A 15,618-nucleotide genomic window follows, 5' to 3' on the forward strand; every position below is an offset into this window, starting at 1 on the left:
ACATGTAAGATTATTATTATTATTATTAATTTATTTATTTATTTTAGGATGATGCGGATTGGCGTCAAAATCTCTCATGGCTGAAGGCCAACCTAGACTTTGGTTCTGAAATGTGGATTATAAAAAGAGACATGACAATCCTCGAAAAGACATGACAGTCCATTCTCTTCTGAAGTGTATTGTTCAGAAAAAAGAGACGGGTTACTCCGAGGTGTCAGCTATACAGGGTTTGTTAAAGCAACTTTCACTATACATGCCGTGCATAGGATATACATTCATAATTTACATTATTTTCAGTGAATTCACTTTGAAAAGAAGTTAGTTATTTCTTTATCCGTGGCTTTATGAAGACAGGAAAAAATATGCTGTTTGAGTGGTTCCTTATGGGAAATGACAGAATCAGTGCACTAGCCAATACTGGGAAATTACAAACTGCTAGTATTTTTGTGAGTAAAATCACCCTATTCTTAAGATTACAATAAATCTCTAATATCATGAAGTGTGAATCATCAGGGATTTGTTGCCAACTTAGAAAATTGAGCAGAGAATCAGTATTAAGATAGGAATAATATAATGGCGATAAGCAAAGCTTTCTATGAGCTGGATTAAAAGATGAGGGCAAACAGTAGATTCTGGATCACCTCAAGGTTGTATGTATGTATTTAACAAGGACATAGATAAAATATTCTTTATGGATTTTATGTTTGAGGTTCCCAAACAATCTGTAGGTTCTCCAGTTATGTGTCATTAGAAAGTGTCATGGGCACTTTGCTCCTTTAGTAAGTGTAGCCTTTATGATGGTAATACCATCCATAACTTGAACATGCTTTAAGAATCTTGTTCCAAGTCATGGAAAAATATTACCTTGAAGATTAAGAAAATTTTTTTTTGATTATCTGCATGACTTACTCAGAAAAATGTTAAGAATTATTGTATGAGGTCACCTTAGAAAACACAAACTGGCCAAGCTATTTTGTTGACTTAAATGACTTTTATGGATACAGAACAATCATATATAATATGTCATGCATGCTACAAAGGCAATCAGCACTGAAGAGATTATCAATAAAAAATGCACAGGACCTAATTTACAGGTAAGGATAAATCCTGGGGAGACAACACACAAGGGAGAGTGTGTGGATTGGTACCTCTGACAGAGGCCGTGCTGTGTACCACGTGTCTCCTGGAAGACACTGCTAGAAATGTAGACAGGCATGACAAAGCCAAACCGATTACTTCAAATCATCTCTTTGACTTGGCTGTTATAAAAATAGAGGATGAAACCGAGATTTTCATCCCAAGCTTTGACTCCACAGACACTTCTGCGGAGGCATAAGCTTACACAGATGCACATTTTTTCTCCTTCCTCTGTGGTACCAGCACCTTGAGTGGGAAGTGTAATTGGGTTAGCACAAGCCATTATTTCTTGATTGATTTTTACCGGAGAAGCATGAATTTCAAAAATATAACCAGGAAAGAAGAATGAAGTGGCGACATTGCTTCTAAGACAGACAAGAACAAGACAAGCGATGATATGAAGCAAACGGCCACCCAAACCTTAACCAAAATAAGGAAGGGGTTGGTGAGCTTGCTAGTGAAGAACAACGAAAATCTTAGAGTTGAACTACATTATCAGCAGTAAATCAAGTATGAGGGAATTTGGGGATTTAGGAAATTATAAAGAAGTACATTAGGTGTTAGGAGGGGGAACAAATGATAAATCAAAAGCAGAAACAATAGAGTAAGTCTTTCTTTAGACACATGAAATGTATGACATTTGGAAGGGCAAATGTTAGCTTTATGGCAATAATGTACATAGTATCTGTTCAAAGTTAAGTATTAAATGCCAGTCCCATGAGTTTCTTGGACCTGAAGCAACTTGAAAATTTCCTGGTTTTTCCTGATAATGTCCACTTGAAACTTTTCCTAAAGAGGAAATTCTCAGACTTATTTTTTGTATCTGTGACTGAAATTTTCTATATTTTTAAAAATAATATAATATCAACTAATAATTAATTCTATTTAATAAATACTAAATGACTATTGTATCTAGGTAGTATACTGTTTTATAAAACTACTATACTTAATTTTCCCAACTGAATTATTGCACAGGAAATTTAGAAAATTAAGATATAGGGATAAAAGACCATATAGCTAAAAATGTTCAAGATTCAGACATGATAACACACTAGTTTTTTAAAAAATCAGAAATAGACAATAGAGATCCAAATATCACTATCACATTGCACTCAAAATACAGCTCCATATTTACTGAGGCAATAAATGGATTATATTACTTACCATTTATTAAGGCATATGTTTAATTTATATGTGTTCATATAAAGAATGAATTTATCCTGTTATCAAATAAAGACCGTAAGTTTTTTTTTTTTTTTTTAGCTGAAGACCAAACCCAGGACCTTGTGCTTGTTAGGCAAGCGCTCTACCACTGAGCTAAATCCTCAACCCAAGACCCTAAGTTTAAGCTAAGAACTGTGATTTAAATATCATGTATGATTGTGGGGGGGGCAAATTATCTCATAATCTACATATTGAAATCCTTCAAATTGTTCATTATAAATTTAGGATTTCATTAGTATACCTTTAATTGTTTTTCTTCCAATCATAAAAAGAGCAAAATACTTCATGTTGGTTTCTGTCTTTTTAAAACACAGTTGATGTTATAAAAATTGAAAAAGAAAAAGGTAGGAAGGATTGACACACATATGAAATATTAATTATTAATAGATCCACATTTAAACAATACTTATTATCATAATTTAGCAAATAGAGAACAATATGACTGGCAATATGAAGCACTGATTTTAAAATACAATACTGTCTTTAACCAATAATTTCAGTGAGAGAAAACTGTTTTAAGGAAACTGGCACAAAAGACCTCAATAGCAATATTTTTATAATTCAGTGGAAAGTATAATTTGAAAGCCAGATAACAGGAAACTGATTATGTTGTGATGAATTAATAAAATGGAATGTCATGTTGCCATTAAAATGGTTGTAATAATGCTTCTACTTAATTAAAAATCAATACACAGTGTTTTGTTTTTGATTACTAAACCTATAAAACTGGAGAAAAAAATGACTTTTAAAAAATTTAAATGGTAACTGTAGCCATCTTCAGAGAAATGAATTATACTTAATTTTACTTCCTGCTCCTCTCCATAGTTCCATTTAGACTTATTTTGTAACGAAAATGTAAAACATTATGTTAATTATAAAGGCTAACAGTGAACTGTTCTTCCCCATTGCAGGCACCCAACTCACTGTGCAATTTTCTGTATTTTACCTTGCTAACAGAGAGCAAGCCTGGCTGCAGCCTCACCAACCACCATGATTGGTCATTCTAGATGATGTCAGTTTTGGGTCTGGATGCTCCAGAGATAATGCTGGGTGGCAAGCAGTCTAAAATGGACCTTTAAAGTAAATATACTTGTCTACATGATACCTACATTGTGCAAGACATTGAATAAATACTAAAAGTAAAAAACAAGAGAAGACTTGGTTTACTCACAGTGGCTTTGTCCTTCGCCTGTTTAAAAGCACTGGGAGCCTGAGCTGATTCACCACTTGCTGCTGGGGGAAAAGAAACAAGTAAGTTAGCGGCTAAAACTTACACAAACGTGTTTTCCAATACCTGGGTGTCCTGCTACGGTACCAGACTAGTGCAACGTACAACTTCTTGCTTTTGAGGCTCAAATTCAATAACCAAAGAAACTTGGGTAGCAGTAATGCATTATGTGGCTCCAGCTACAGTGTGCGTGAATGAACATAGACCAGCCTCTACCAAAGCACAAGGGAGGGCAGCACACATCTCGTTTTCTATGGGACATCAAGGTACTTTTGAGTATCTACTGTATACACATAGAATCTTTAGATCAACTGTCACAGAACATCAAGGCAAATGCCTAAAGGAAAGGAAACTGAATCTCTCTCTCTTCTCTCTCCCTCCCTCCCTCCTTCTCTCTCTCTCTCTCTCTCTCTCTCTCTCTCTCTCTCTCTCTCTCTCTCTCTGTCTGTCTGTCTCTCCTCTTCTCTCTCGGTTGTCACAATACAGACATGCCAATCCCTCCTGTTCTAGAAGTAAGCCATTGGCTTTCTTGTGGGTCCTTCTGCATTTTATCTCCTAGGCTGTCATGATCAGCAAACCCCTTTGCCTGTGCACCTCTTCACTTTGCAGTATGATCGACATACTTGCCTGGTGTGAAAATTACTACAAGGAGGGAAGGAAAACAGCTTCTCAGGGACAGAGGATGAGAGAAACTTCCAGTCCAGTAAATACAAAATGAGCTCTACACATGCACTTCCTATATGACACCGTTACCACATCTGTTACTGCTGTTTCTCTTGATGCTGCTGTTTGCTTCTGGTCTCAGTTTTAAATACCACCACCTCCGGCACATTCTATGTGGATGACTTACCTGACTGGACTTTAATATCTTACAGTATAAGATCATCCTTTGTGTCTTGAAAAATAACAGTATTTGACAAGTATCATCAGACGTAAAATACTCTAGTTTGAATGTTTACTCTCTCCTTAATTTTCTTTGGTAAAGAAGTTTTCAGGGGAAAAAATATCCTCATAAGCCTTATATTAGTTCTGAAAAGGAGTCCTATGCTATGTGAGTTCTTATATCAAGACAATGGCTACCTACAGTGTGCTCTATTCATTGTGGGACTGCCTAGGAGGACTTTTCAGATCCTAGCATTGTTGATTTTTTCTTTCAAGAAGCAGTGAAAATGATGTCATCCACTACAATGATATATTTAAAATTCCTCTAGCATATCTATATAGTTTGCTTTAATTCAATAATCCCTACATAGTGTATAGGCTTCCTGCTGGGGTCTTTTGGTATTTGACTTCAACAAGGGGAGGCCCTAGTTAGTCTCCAAATTTAAATTTCCTTTAAAGAATAAATATAAGGAGGGAGGTGGAGGGAGGGCCACTGACATGCAGGCATGTCACACAAACTATTTACTATTTTATAGTTCCTCTTAATTCCCGCAATTCTGACAGCAGTTTTAGCTGTCAGAATACAGGATTTCTTAAAGAGATTCTTTATTTGTCTGAGTAAATAAAATTTCTAAAAATTTGATAGAATCAGCAAATCAAGATACAAGATATGGAGATGACATGCTAACTCCTAACTTCTAATTCGGAAGTGCTCCGTACCCTGATCCTTTCTCAATATTTGTGTACAAAAGAGCCTTCCAAATTCAAATCCTGGCTTGGGTATTGTTCTTACACAAATCACACCATATGGTTCCTATATGTAGAACAGAAACACACACTACTTGGAACTTTGGCCAGGTATGGTGTTGCACACTTGCAATCCAAACATTAGGGAGACTAACACATGAGGATCATGAATTTGAGGCTGATCTGGGCTACATGCAATTACCTTGTCTCAAAACCCCAGAAGCCCAAAACCCAAGCCCTAAATCTAGCAAACAAAAATACTAGTGACTTTTGGTGGTCGTTCTAGAAGATCAATGACTCTCATCTTTTTTTCAGTTAGGTGAACTCCTCATCATGAAAATGACCCATTACATTAATGCTGTCACTCCTAATCTTTAAGTGACCTATTATATTAAGCTACTTGTAATGTATAATGGAAAAGAGAACATTTCTTCCTGATATTTTGTAGACTGCAAGCATATCCACATAGATACTAAGAAAATACAAAATTAAGATTATCAGAGCATAATTAGGCACACAAAATGAATACCCTGCTACTCTATAGTGAATTTTCAAAATAAAATTGCATTGTAGAGAGCTGTATAGATTTTTATTATGTTTTTTTAATAAAAAAGGATTTTTATTTTATGTGCATGGGTGTATTGTCTACATGTAAGTGTAGAACATGTGTGCAGTGCCCACAGAGGCCAGAAGATGGGGTTGAATCCTCTGGAATTGGAGTTATAGACGGTTGTGAACTGCCGTATGGGTGCTGGGAACAGTCTTCTGTAAGAGCAGTGAGTGTTTGTAACAATAAGCCATCTCGAAAGACCCCTTTATGATGTCTCTGCCATACTTCATTCTTTTGTTCTACTAGACTTTCAAGCTCATAGATGTGTATATTTGGGAGAGACAGGGATAAGTAGGTGACAAAACAGAGGTTTCTCTCCCCTCTCCTTTATATTAAGGTGTCTCGATGTAGCGCAGGCTGGTCTCACATTGGAAGTCTAGAGCCATCTACCTCTGTCTCCCCAGTGCTGAGATTGTAGGAAACGTGTTTATTTCTAATTTAATTAACTTTCAAGGGACTAGAGTTTTAACTAAGAATTCTGCACATTGAATTATATTAGAACATTTGACAGTTTGGATCAATAACTTTAAGAAAATCCCAAAGATGAAGTACAGGAAGTTGAAAAGGTATTCATTTTGGACTTGAAGAATACAATCTGATGGGATAGACATCATTTCCCTTCTTTCTTCCTTCATTCCTTTCTTTCTTTCTTTGTCTCTTTTTTTCATCTAAAGCAAAATAATCTTGAAAATTAGTATTACTCCAGGAGGTTTTTTCATTTCCAGTATCTTAAGTCATTATACATTGTCTCGGTAAAGTCAACACCAGTAACAGATTTGGCAGTAACAATAGAGAAAATAGGACAAATATACATGGATTTAAGCATGGAGGAGATAAATAAGCAAAATAATGAGAATGCATACCACGGTTAAATTCATCGCCATCGTCTAACCAAACACACAGAATGAAAATAGGAATCCCCAGAACGTGACACTAGAGTACAATGCCAAGATACAATCACGCACTGTTATGTCTGAGCATGACAAAGAAACAGATGGTCATGACCTCTTCTGCAGGGAGGGAAAAAAAAAGAATAATGATACAAGACACTTAATAGCGAAATTGTTCATGATTGCTGAGATTTGGAAGTAAAACAAAATGAAGAAGCTTCTACAGTAATGAGATTAAAATAAAATACACATCTATGTTTGCCAGCCACATTGCAGAATCAAACAGTCACCTGTGGTTTTCCGCTTAACACAGGAGAGATGAGTTGGTCTAGTGTATTTGATAGCAGGTTTTAAAATGAATTTCCTGGAAGGAGAGTGGGCCTGAACTTCTGTTTTTTTAGCAAGTTCAGCCTTCTTATAAACTGCTATGAATAAGAAAACACAAAACAGCATACCATCAGGAAAGAAAATACACTTGGAACAAAAAAATGAACAATTTTTTTTTAATAAGTAACCAGTAAGGCAGTTGCGTTTTCAGTAGAGTAATAAGAAATTAATTTAAAAAAAAAAAAACACATTTGAAAAGAATCGATTGTGAAATGAACCTTTTTTCCTTCTCACTTCATCCCTGGAGACCGTGCTAGGTTCCTTTTTAGCTACTTTTCTTTCAGGGGTAGAAATTCTGCCTCTCCCGGTTTTAAAGGGTTTTTCTTTTCTATGTTTCTCGAGAGATGGTCTCCGAGCTTCCTTCTCAGCTTTCTCCTCTTTAGGAATAGTTTCTAACTGTTCTGTCATGATGCTTCTATCATCATCTGTGGATCAAAGCAAACCACGGCAACATGAACAGTGAGAACATTAGTGACAGATGCACAAAAGCCTTCGCATACTTAACACAATGTAATATAAATAGAGACCTGTTTTTAATGTTTAAGGAGAAAAAAACAAATTCCCCACTAGGCTACTGGGTTTTATTTTGGGAGAAGATTGAAAAAAAGAAGCACACCTTGAGTGTCCACCCACAGGCTGTCAGCATCCATGATGGAGTCATCAATGGTGGTCTCGTCTTTGTAATCGTCGTAGGTTTCTGTTTTATATTCTGAGAATGCAACCTCTTCTCTCTCCGGGGTAGCTGGGGCATCTGGAGAGCCATCCCTGGGTTCTGCCTGGGCTTCTGCTGCCATCTCTACTTCAAGCTCTTCTTCGTGAGGGCATGGTCTCCTTTCCTCCTCAGGCTGAGCCAGCGCTGCAAAGCGCACACTGTGGGACCCCGACTCCCCTTCATCGGTTGTGGTTTGCACTACAGTGATGAAATCATCCTCGATGGTCACCACGGACTCAATTACACCTTTGTGCTCACCCGGGCAGGTTTCCACAAATTCCTCCCTACTTCCCGGGGCAACCAGGTCAGTAATCTGAAGGGTGTCTGAGCGGAAGAGCAGTTTGTCATATTCTCCCCCAGCTTCTATCTCTTCCTCACTTGGGACCTCTGCTGGTTCAGACACAATTGCCTCAGGCTGTGGCTGGGTGACATCAGAAGGTATGGCGGGTATATCGGGAGTCTCTGTGCTTTCTTCCTTGGGCAGCTGAATAAATTCCATTTGGACCTCAGCTTTCTCATCAGTGGACAAGTCAGCCTCTGTAACAGGAGGTGGGCAAGGGATTTCCACAGACAGTTTGAGGGCAACTTCATCTTGAATCAGAGATGACTCTGGAGATGTTTCCTTCTTGCCCTCATCAGGCTTCAGGGACTCCATCGTGAGGCTCTCGTGCTCACCGCTAGACTCATAGGACTCTTCTTTGTCCACAGCCTCCTGATGCACCAGGTCGGGCTTTGCCACCTTCTCTTTGACTTCTATTTCATTGACTTTTACACCTTCTTTCATGTGGCCAGACTCAACACCCATGAAGGAATCCTCTTCTTGAGGTCCTTTGGATGAGAGGGTCAGTTCCTGAGAAACCTCAAACTTGAGCTCTGTGGCTTTCCCAGCATCTACATTCATCCCTGAAGCCATCTGTCCAAAGTCACTGACTTTGATTTCTAGCTGACTAGGCTCAGCTTTCTTCACAGCAAAATCTAGCCCTTGATCGGCCTTTGTGGTTGGTTCTACCTCAGCTACCTCGGGCACTGAACTGAGACCTTTTGCTGCGTTCTCAGGTGATGTATCTTCAGCTGTTGTCAGTTCTTTGGTGGAGACTGGCTCATAGGTTACACCTAATCCAAAGAGCTCCACTTTCTCACCAGCCTCTTCCATCTCCTTGGCATGTTCTTTTGATTCAACATGCTCTTCACTCTTTTCTAGGACAGTATCCAGTTTGTCATTAGCTTTCCTGTCATGGTCAAGCTCCCTACTCAGTCCTGGTTTGTCAGCAGAAGTGGGTGAAGATGCCTCTTTCTCAGCAGTGATCTCATCTTTGACTCTTCCAGCGGCAGCAAGTTTTACTTCAATCAGTGAAAGGTCTGTTGCCAGATCTCTGCGGACTTTGTCATCGGTTCCTTCATAAAACGAACCACTCTCTCCCGACAAATTCTCACTGTCTTGAACTGGAGATGGGAGAGGGACTGTGTATTTATTGAACACACAGTATCCCATGTCTTCCAGTTGACTGTCTGGTTTTGCAGTGACTTGGTTTTCATCAGTGACAGGTGGCAAACCGGTACTACTCTCTGCAACCACAGCCTCTGATGGGACCGATTTCCTCCTGGCAACCTCAGCATCTGCACTCACAGAAGCTAATCTGGACCTGGTTCCTGCCAGATCAAGCATCTCGGGCAGGTCAGGGGCCATGACGGTACCATTTTTGTAATACTCTTTGGCTGGGAAGGGTGTCTCAGAGGATGTCTCAATTTGAATAGTTTGTTCTCCAGTCACTTTTGCTTCCTCTGCTTTCTCTTCCTCCTCTTTGCTTTCTATCGGAAAGCAAGGGGCTTTCTCTACCGCAGGTGTGGTGGGGGGAAGATAATCATCTCCTTCATCCATGCTTCCGCTAGTGTTAGTTAGAATATCGGAAGCCAGAGGGGAAAGATCATGGCCCCGGCCGAAGTTAAACCCAAGGGCAATGGAATCGAGGCAAGACATAGGCAAGTTGATGGACATGCTTCTTTGTTCTATTGCAGACCTACCGCCAAGCCCTAAACTTCGACTAAGTGTCAAATCATCTTTATTCTTACTGTGAAGGTCCCTTTTCTCCCCGTAAACTTTTGGGTCAATAGTGAACATTCTTTCTTGAGGAGAACTTGGTTCTTCAGGTAACTCAGAAGGATAACGCTGGGCAAGTGTGCTATACCCTGCTTCTTGTGCTGGAGCACTGGGCTGGGATTCTTTTTCCTTTTCACCATGCTTGGGAGATACAGTATCAAGGGACTCCTGGGCACTGCCTCTTGAATCACTCAGTTCATAGTAATCACTGCCCAACTGTTGGCTTTTTGTTACATCTTCTTTCAATGCAGATGTTTCAAAGTACTTGGACATTCCTGATTTATCTTCATAAAATGGCATGCCAACCTCAGCTACTGTTGCGGCCCCAACTCCTTCAAACTTATCTTTGCCAGCTACGGTCTCCTCAAAAAGCCCCAGGCTTCCTCTCATTTCACTTACTGCCTCTGGCTCAGATGTAATTTTTCCCAAGGTCTCAGAGGTCATGGCTTGATCTAAAAATGCTTGTTCGAGACTTATAGGGAAGGAGCCCTGTTTTAACTCATCGGTCACGTGCTCTTGGCCTTTCTGTTCTTCTTTAGAGAAAGAACGCTCGGTGGAGGGCTGAATGACAGCTGTTTCATCATCTCTCAGTTTGGAGGGTCCGTGATCTTTTGCCACAGCTTCTTCGATAGAGACCAATAATTTCTCTTCAAGCTTTGTCTGCGGTTCATTTTCAGTGATTGTAGGTTCTTGTCTGCTGGGTGTCCAAGTTTCTTTTTTCTCTTGATTTGCGGCACCCTTTTCTTCCCCTGAAACACTTTCTGTGACATAGCCTTCCACAACTGGACCATGAGCATCTTTGGGTATGGTGGCAGCTTCTGAGACTGGGACATCTACCACACTGTCTGCTTTATCTTTCTGTGGCTTCTCATCTCCAGAACTATCTTTGGCCATAGCTAGGCCACTGGTGTCCTGCAGAGATGTTTTGTCAGCTGCTTGGAAGAAGAAAGGAGCCAAGGGTTGTGGTTCTTCTGTGACTCTTTCATTCTTTATAGTATCTAAAGGAAGAGCGAAGCTCCCACCATGAAAGGGACTTGGCATGGGAGAATCAAACTGCTTCCCTTCCCATCTCGGGATATCCTCCAGCACATCTTTTTCCCTCATGGGTGTCAAGGGACCAGGAGATATTGGGGCAGCTAAACCCCATTCATCCTTCTTTGATTCCATTGGCATTTCAATGAACCAGTCTTTCTGCTCTTTTGGAGTCAGAGGCTCTGCAGAGAGGCCAATGCTAGGTACTGCTATGCTTGGTTCTGTGTTCTGCTTTATGTCTTCCAGGTTGGTACCAAAAGTGTGCGCAAAAGGCGACTTTTCTCCTTCCGTGCCTTGGAGATCCTTTTTATCTTGGGGAGTTACAGTTGGCTCTGGCTGAGGAACTAAGGCAGCATGTTCAAAGTCTTCACCAGGCTTACTTTGCATCTCCAACTCCTTTTCTCCCTTGTCTAAAGGCTCAGCGAAAGGGGAAGTCAATTTCTGCTGCTCTGGGAATTCCATCTTCGAGGCTGTAAGTAAATCTGAAGTAACCGGGTTGATTTTTAAACAAACAATAGGCAACAGCTTTCGGGCAGTAAGCTTAAAAAATCATACTTACAAATAGGAAATGAATGGAAGGGGTAAAAGGGAAGCTATGGACCATGCAAGCATGCTGCCCACTGAAAAATGAGCATGGAATGTTAGGACTGGACTCTGTATGTACTAGTACTGAGTGAAGTTCTGTTCCTAATGAATTTTGTAAATATTATAAGAGGAGTTTGCCTCAGACTACGTATTCTTTTTGTTTATTTGGTCTCTTCTACACACTATATGGTGTGTATTAGAATGAAAAAGAAAAGTCGTCTTTTTTTCTATTGATAAAAGTTGAAATTAATCCACATCAACGAACTAGTTAACAGGGTACAAGAACATATATATGAAGAATGTTTACTGAGTATTTTGAGTTTTCTCACTTGAAAATAAGCTGGCAGGCCACGGGGACAGATGCCAAGAAATACATAATGATTCTTCAAGTATTAGCAGTTCCAGGTAACTTGATAAAAAAATTGTGAGGACCCATATGGGGATACTAAAAGTTACTGGCATAAAGTTTGAGAAGACAGCTGAGATTAAAGTCAACATCTGCTGCCAATTTTATATACATGACCTAAGAGTTGATGAGCCAGTTTGTACTTAATCTAAAATTTTAATTTGCAGTCACGGCTTCTGAATTATAACAATGGGAAGTCGCAAGAGCAAGACATTTTCCAAATGAGTCAACTATTACAATATCTTTCGCCCCAGGGTCCTGATTTTATTCCCTGGACCTGGCCAGCTGGCAAAACGTTGTCCAGTATTGGCCTCAGACATACTTGACTTCAGATAAACGACACAGTCTTGGTTTTATTTGCATGCCAACCCAAGTGTCTCTTTTAAACGATTTCCTGTGGTCACTAGAGCTAAGCGTAGTTATCGGAAAAGGATTTGGCAGTGACTCATAAAAATTCAGCCATCTCTTGAAGATGGGTTACCATGACCTGATAGAATTGTGTGTCCTGTTGTAATGAGAGCAATGGAGTCGTTAAGCTCGCAATGAAAGCTGGATGGATGAAAACTCAAGCGATACAGGCATGATGAAGGGGTTGGCTGCCCTGGAGAGACAACAAGAGAAGCCCCGGCAGGGTCTCTGAAGGAAACCAAAGCAGCGTTTGTTGAAGCATTAAACACGTAGCGCTCTGCGGCTGCAGACAAAAGCGATCCTATCATTGAAGCCTGTATGTGCTAAAACCCAGCTCTAGGGTTTGAAAAGAAAAAGCATATGGATTGCTGTCCCAAAACATAAAAACAAAAATATACATGTATCAGCAATGTGACTGGCAAACACTGGCGATGAGGAGGGAGGGGGTAAAACCAAGAGAGTTCACACAGCGTCATTAGCCTGCGGCAAAGCGTATTGTATCATGGCAAAGGACAACCAGCTGCAGCCGGGGACGACCAAGCTCTCACAGCATCTGCACAAGCCACGGTCTCTGCTCGCGAAGCCTGAAATGGTGTCTTAGGACCACGAGGAGACCCAGCGTTGGACCAGCGTTGGAAAGGCATTCGCTTAGTGAAATCCATGGCAGCACATTTGCGGCACACATGCAAATCCTGACAGACACACACCTTCCTTGAGAGAGGAAGGGATTTTTACATCTGGAGCCACCTCCGGGACCTCTTTTACACTGTCTTCTGGAACTATCTGCGCCTCTGCACTAGATTCCACTTGGCCCTCACTGAGGCCCTGGAGGTGGTCTGAGGACTTAGCAGCCCCGTGCTCTTTTCCGGGAAGGACAGCAGGTTTCTTTCCCTCAGCCATCGCACCCTCTAGCGTTTCTTCTTCTTGGGGATGAAAAAGATGTTGACATCATGACCACAGAACAATACACCACGGAAGGACAGAAATATTATTCGTGGAACACTTTCAGCTCTGTTTGAATAACCTCTCCAGGGCATTAGGTATATTTTCCTTTTCCATCTGGATGAGCAAATTAATAACTGAATGACAGACACATTATGTACTCACTGGAAAATTATGATGTATAATATACTGATAGAAATGCCTTTGAAAACTCTAATCGAAAGACTTGCTATTCATTTTAAAAATTGAGAGCTGAAAGGGTTTTATGGATTGATCACTCTTAGTGGGAACGGCAGTAAAGATGAGCATGTGGGAAGGATTGTTGGAAATTAGAGATGGTGCTGCCCCAGCAGATGGTGAGAAGACAGATGTACTGGTGTGCTGAAAAAAGCCTTCCAATTGGTTAGACATGTGTTTTCTCCAATGCAGGAAGTCCCTATACAAGAATCCCTGATTGCTTTATTTAAAATGTGCAATCTTTGCAAGACAATTTTAGGAATAAAATAGGCTTGGCCTCAAAGCATTACCTACTCAATTGCTTAAGAGTTTTAACAGAAAGTCCATCAGAGCACTCTAAATACAGTGTTTTTGAAAAAGGGCTAAAGGTCAATTTATGTTGCCTCCATTGAATTATGTAATACACAAGGAAAAGAAAGATTGAACATAAAATACTTTTTAACGTTAAAACTTTATCATTTATAAAAGTGTTTTTTCCCTTGAATACAATTGTTTTAGTGCTACTTAATCAGCAACACTTCATGTATAGTTCTTTTGACACCAAGAAAAAGAAAAAAAAAGATTATATTAGCAATCTAATCTTACTATGAAATTCAAAATAAAATCACTAAGGAAAGATGACTGAGTGGCATTCAGACTCCTCAAAATATCCCTCCCAAAGGTATAAATGGAAACAATGTCAGCCTTTAAATGCAAACATCAAGCTTCTGAAGGCCATGAATTATTTTGTTCATTTTTTCTTCTCCTTTACACTTCAAATGTCCACAAAAATAAATGAATCCATTCTACCCTTTAATAAGTTAAAGGAAACTACATTAGCTGCTTTAGAAGTCTACAGTGGGAAGATTCTTCTGATATTTCCATGAAACAACTGGACATTGTGCAAAAGGCCCTGTGGGAAAGATTACAGGTGGAAAGGGAAGGAATTTTCTTTTTTAGGAAATACTAACACCCTGGAGGGTGGCAGAACTCTCTCGTCTATCTTTTTATATCTACCATGCAGACATTTTTGTGCCTGTAATTTAATTTTGTAAGGGATATTTTAAAATTTTCAATTCTTCTTTATCATTCAGAAATTTTTTTATAAAGCATGCATTTTGATTCTAAAGTTAAAAAAAACTTTAAATGTATCTAACTTCACCAAGGCCTGCTTATTAGATGAAGTCTAACCAAGTTAATTTACAAATTTTCAGATCCACGTAATATTTTGACCTTTAATTTTTAAATTTTGAATTAAGTATTCTTGTGTCCTCTGTACCTACTTTTTTTTTTTTTTTCTCACTCTGTAGCCCAGGCTGGCCTCAAACTCACAGAGATCCACCTGGCTCTGCCTCCCGAGTGCTGGGATTAAAGGCGTGCGCCGCCACCGCCCGGCCTGTACCTACATCTTAATTAAAAATCTCTCATATATTTTAATTGCTTGAACTTCACACTGTTTTAAAAGTGCTTTGTCTTTTTTAATGCTGGGCATAGTTCTCGGGACTTCAGCTGTTGGAGGTCTTTGGTTTTCAAAATGACTTTGGCAGAACCTTCCTGTCCTGGTTGTGGCTGGCAGTCTGTGGGCTGACTCCTGGCTGCCTTGGAGATGTCCGTCCTTGTGTCTTTCCCATGACATTGTGTCTCACAGGAAAAGGAGCGCTTCTGCACACAGCAAGTCACCATCCTCACCTGAAAATACTCCTGTCTGAGCAGAATAGTTTAGCTACACATTCTTCTTCACAAAAATCCCTAGTTAAAATCTGAGGTTAATAGCAGCCCATGAATTTCACTCTCATGATAGTCAATGGCACATAGGTGGTTCAGCTTTATGGGATGGAGGCTCCGACTCTCAGTCTTCATTTCCCCCCCAGCTCTGCTGAGGTGAGCTGAGAACAGCCACCTAAGAACTCCCCACCGTTTCACATTTCTTGATGTGGAGTCATAAATTCATCCCATAACATCTATTCGCTTCTAAGTGGGTTCTTTTTTTTTTTTTTTTTTTTTTTTTAAGAACACGCATATGAATACAGTTGTAAAAAGGTGACTTCCATTTAAGGCTGGCCCTGAGAATAGTCCACATCTAAGGAGGAAAACAATTATAAGGCTCATCTTCT

The 15,618-nt window shown here is 39.8% G+C and overlaps 1 protein-coding gene across 35 annotated transcripts in view; it reads right to left on the reverse strand.

Moving 5' to 3' along the window:
* The window catches only part of Map2 (microtubule associated protein 2), a 279,474-nt gene that overhangs the window by 24,710 nt on the left and 239,146 nt on the right, over window positions 1–15,618 (reverse strand). For 10 of the 35 annotated variants that reach the window (XM_037210313.1, XM_037210310.1, XM_037210312.1 and 7 more), the window contains 5 exons: window positions 13,054–13,269; window positions 7,722–11,429; window positions 7,324–7,530; window positions 7,009–7,143; window positions 3,533–3,594 (listed from right to left, as the gene is read on the reverse strand). In XM_037210313.1, the coding sequence (XP_037066208.1) occupies window positions 3,533–3,594; window positions 7,009–7,143; window positions 7,324–7,530; window positions 7,722–11,429; window positions 13,054–13,269 (4,328 nt within the window). The remainder of the gene's footprint in view (window positions 1–3,532; window positions 3,595–7,008; window positions 7,144–7,323; window positions 7,531–7,721; window positions 11,430–13,053; window positions 13,270–15,618) is intronic. The other 25 variants (XM_028870084.2, XM_028870083.2, XM_037210321.1 and 22 more) reach the window with 13 other exon arrangements.

The sequence above is a fragment of the Peromyscus leucopus genome, chromosome 13 (genome assembly GCF_004664715.2).
Source record: "Peromyscus leucopus breed LL Stock chromosome 13, UCI_PerLeu_2.1, whole genome shotgun sequence".
Taxonomy (NCBI): Eukaryota; Metazoa; Chordata; class Mammalia; order Rodentia; family Cricetidae; genus Peromyscus; species Peromyscus leucopus.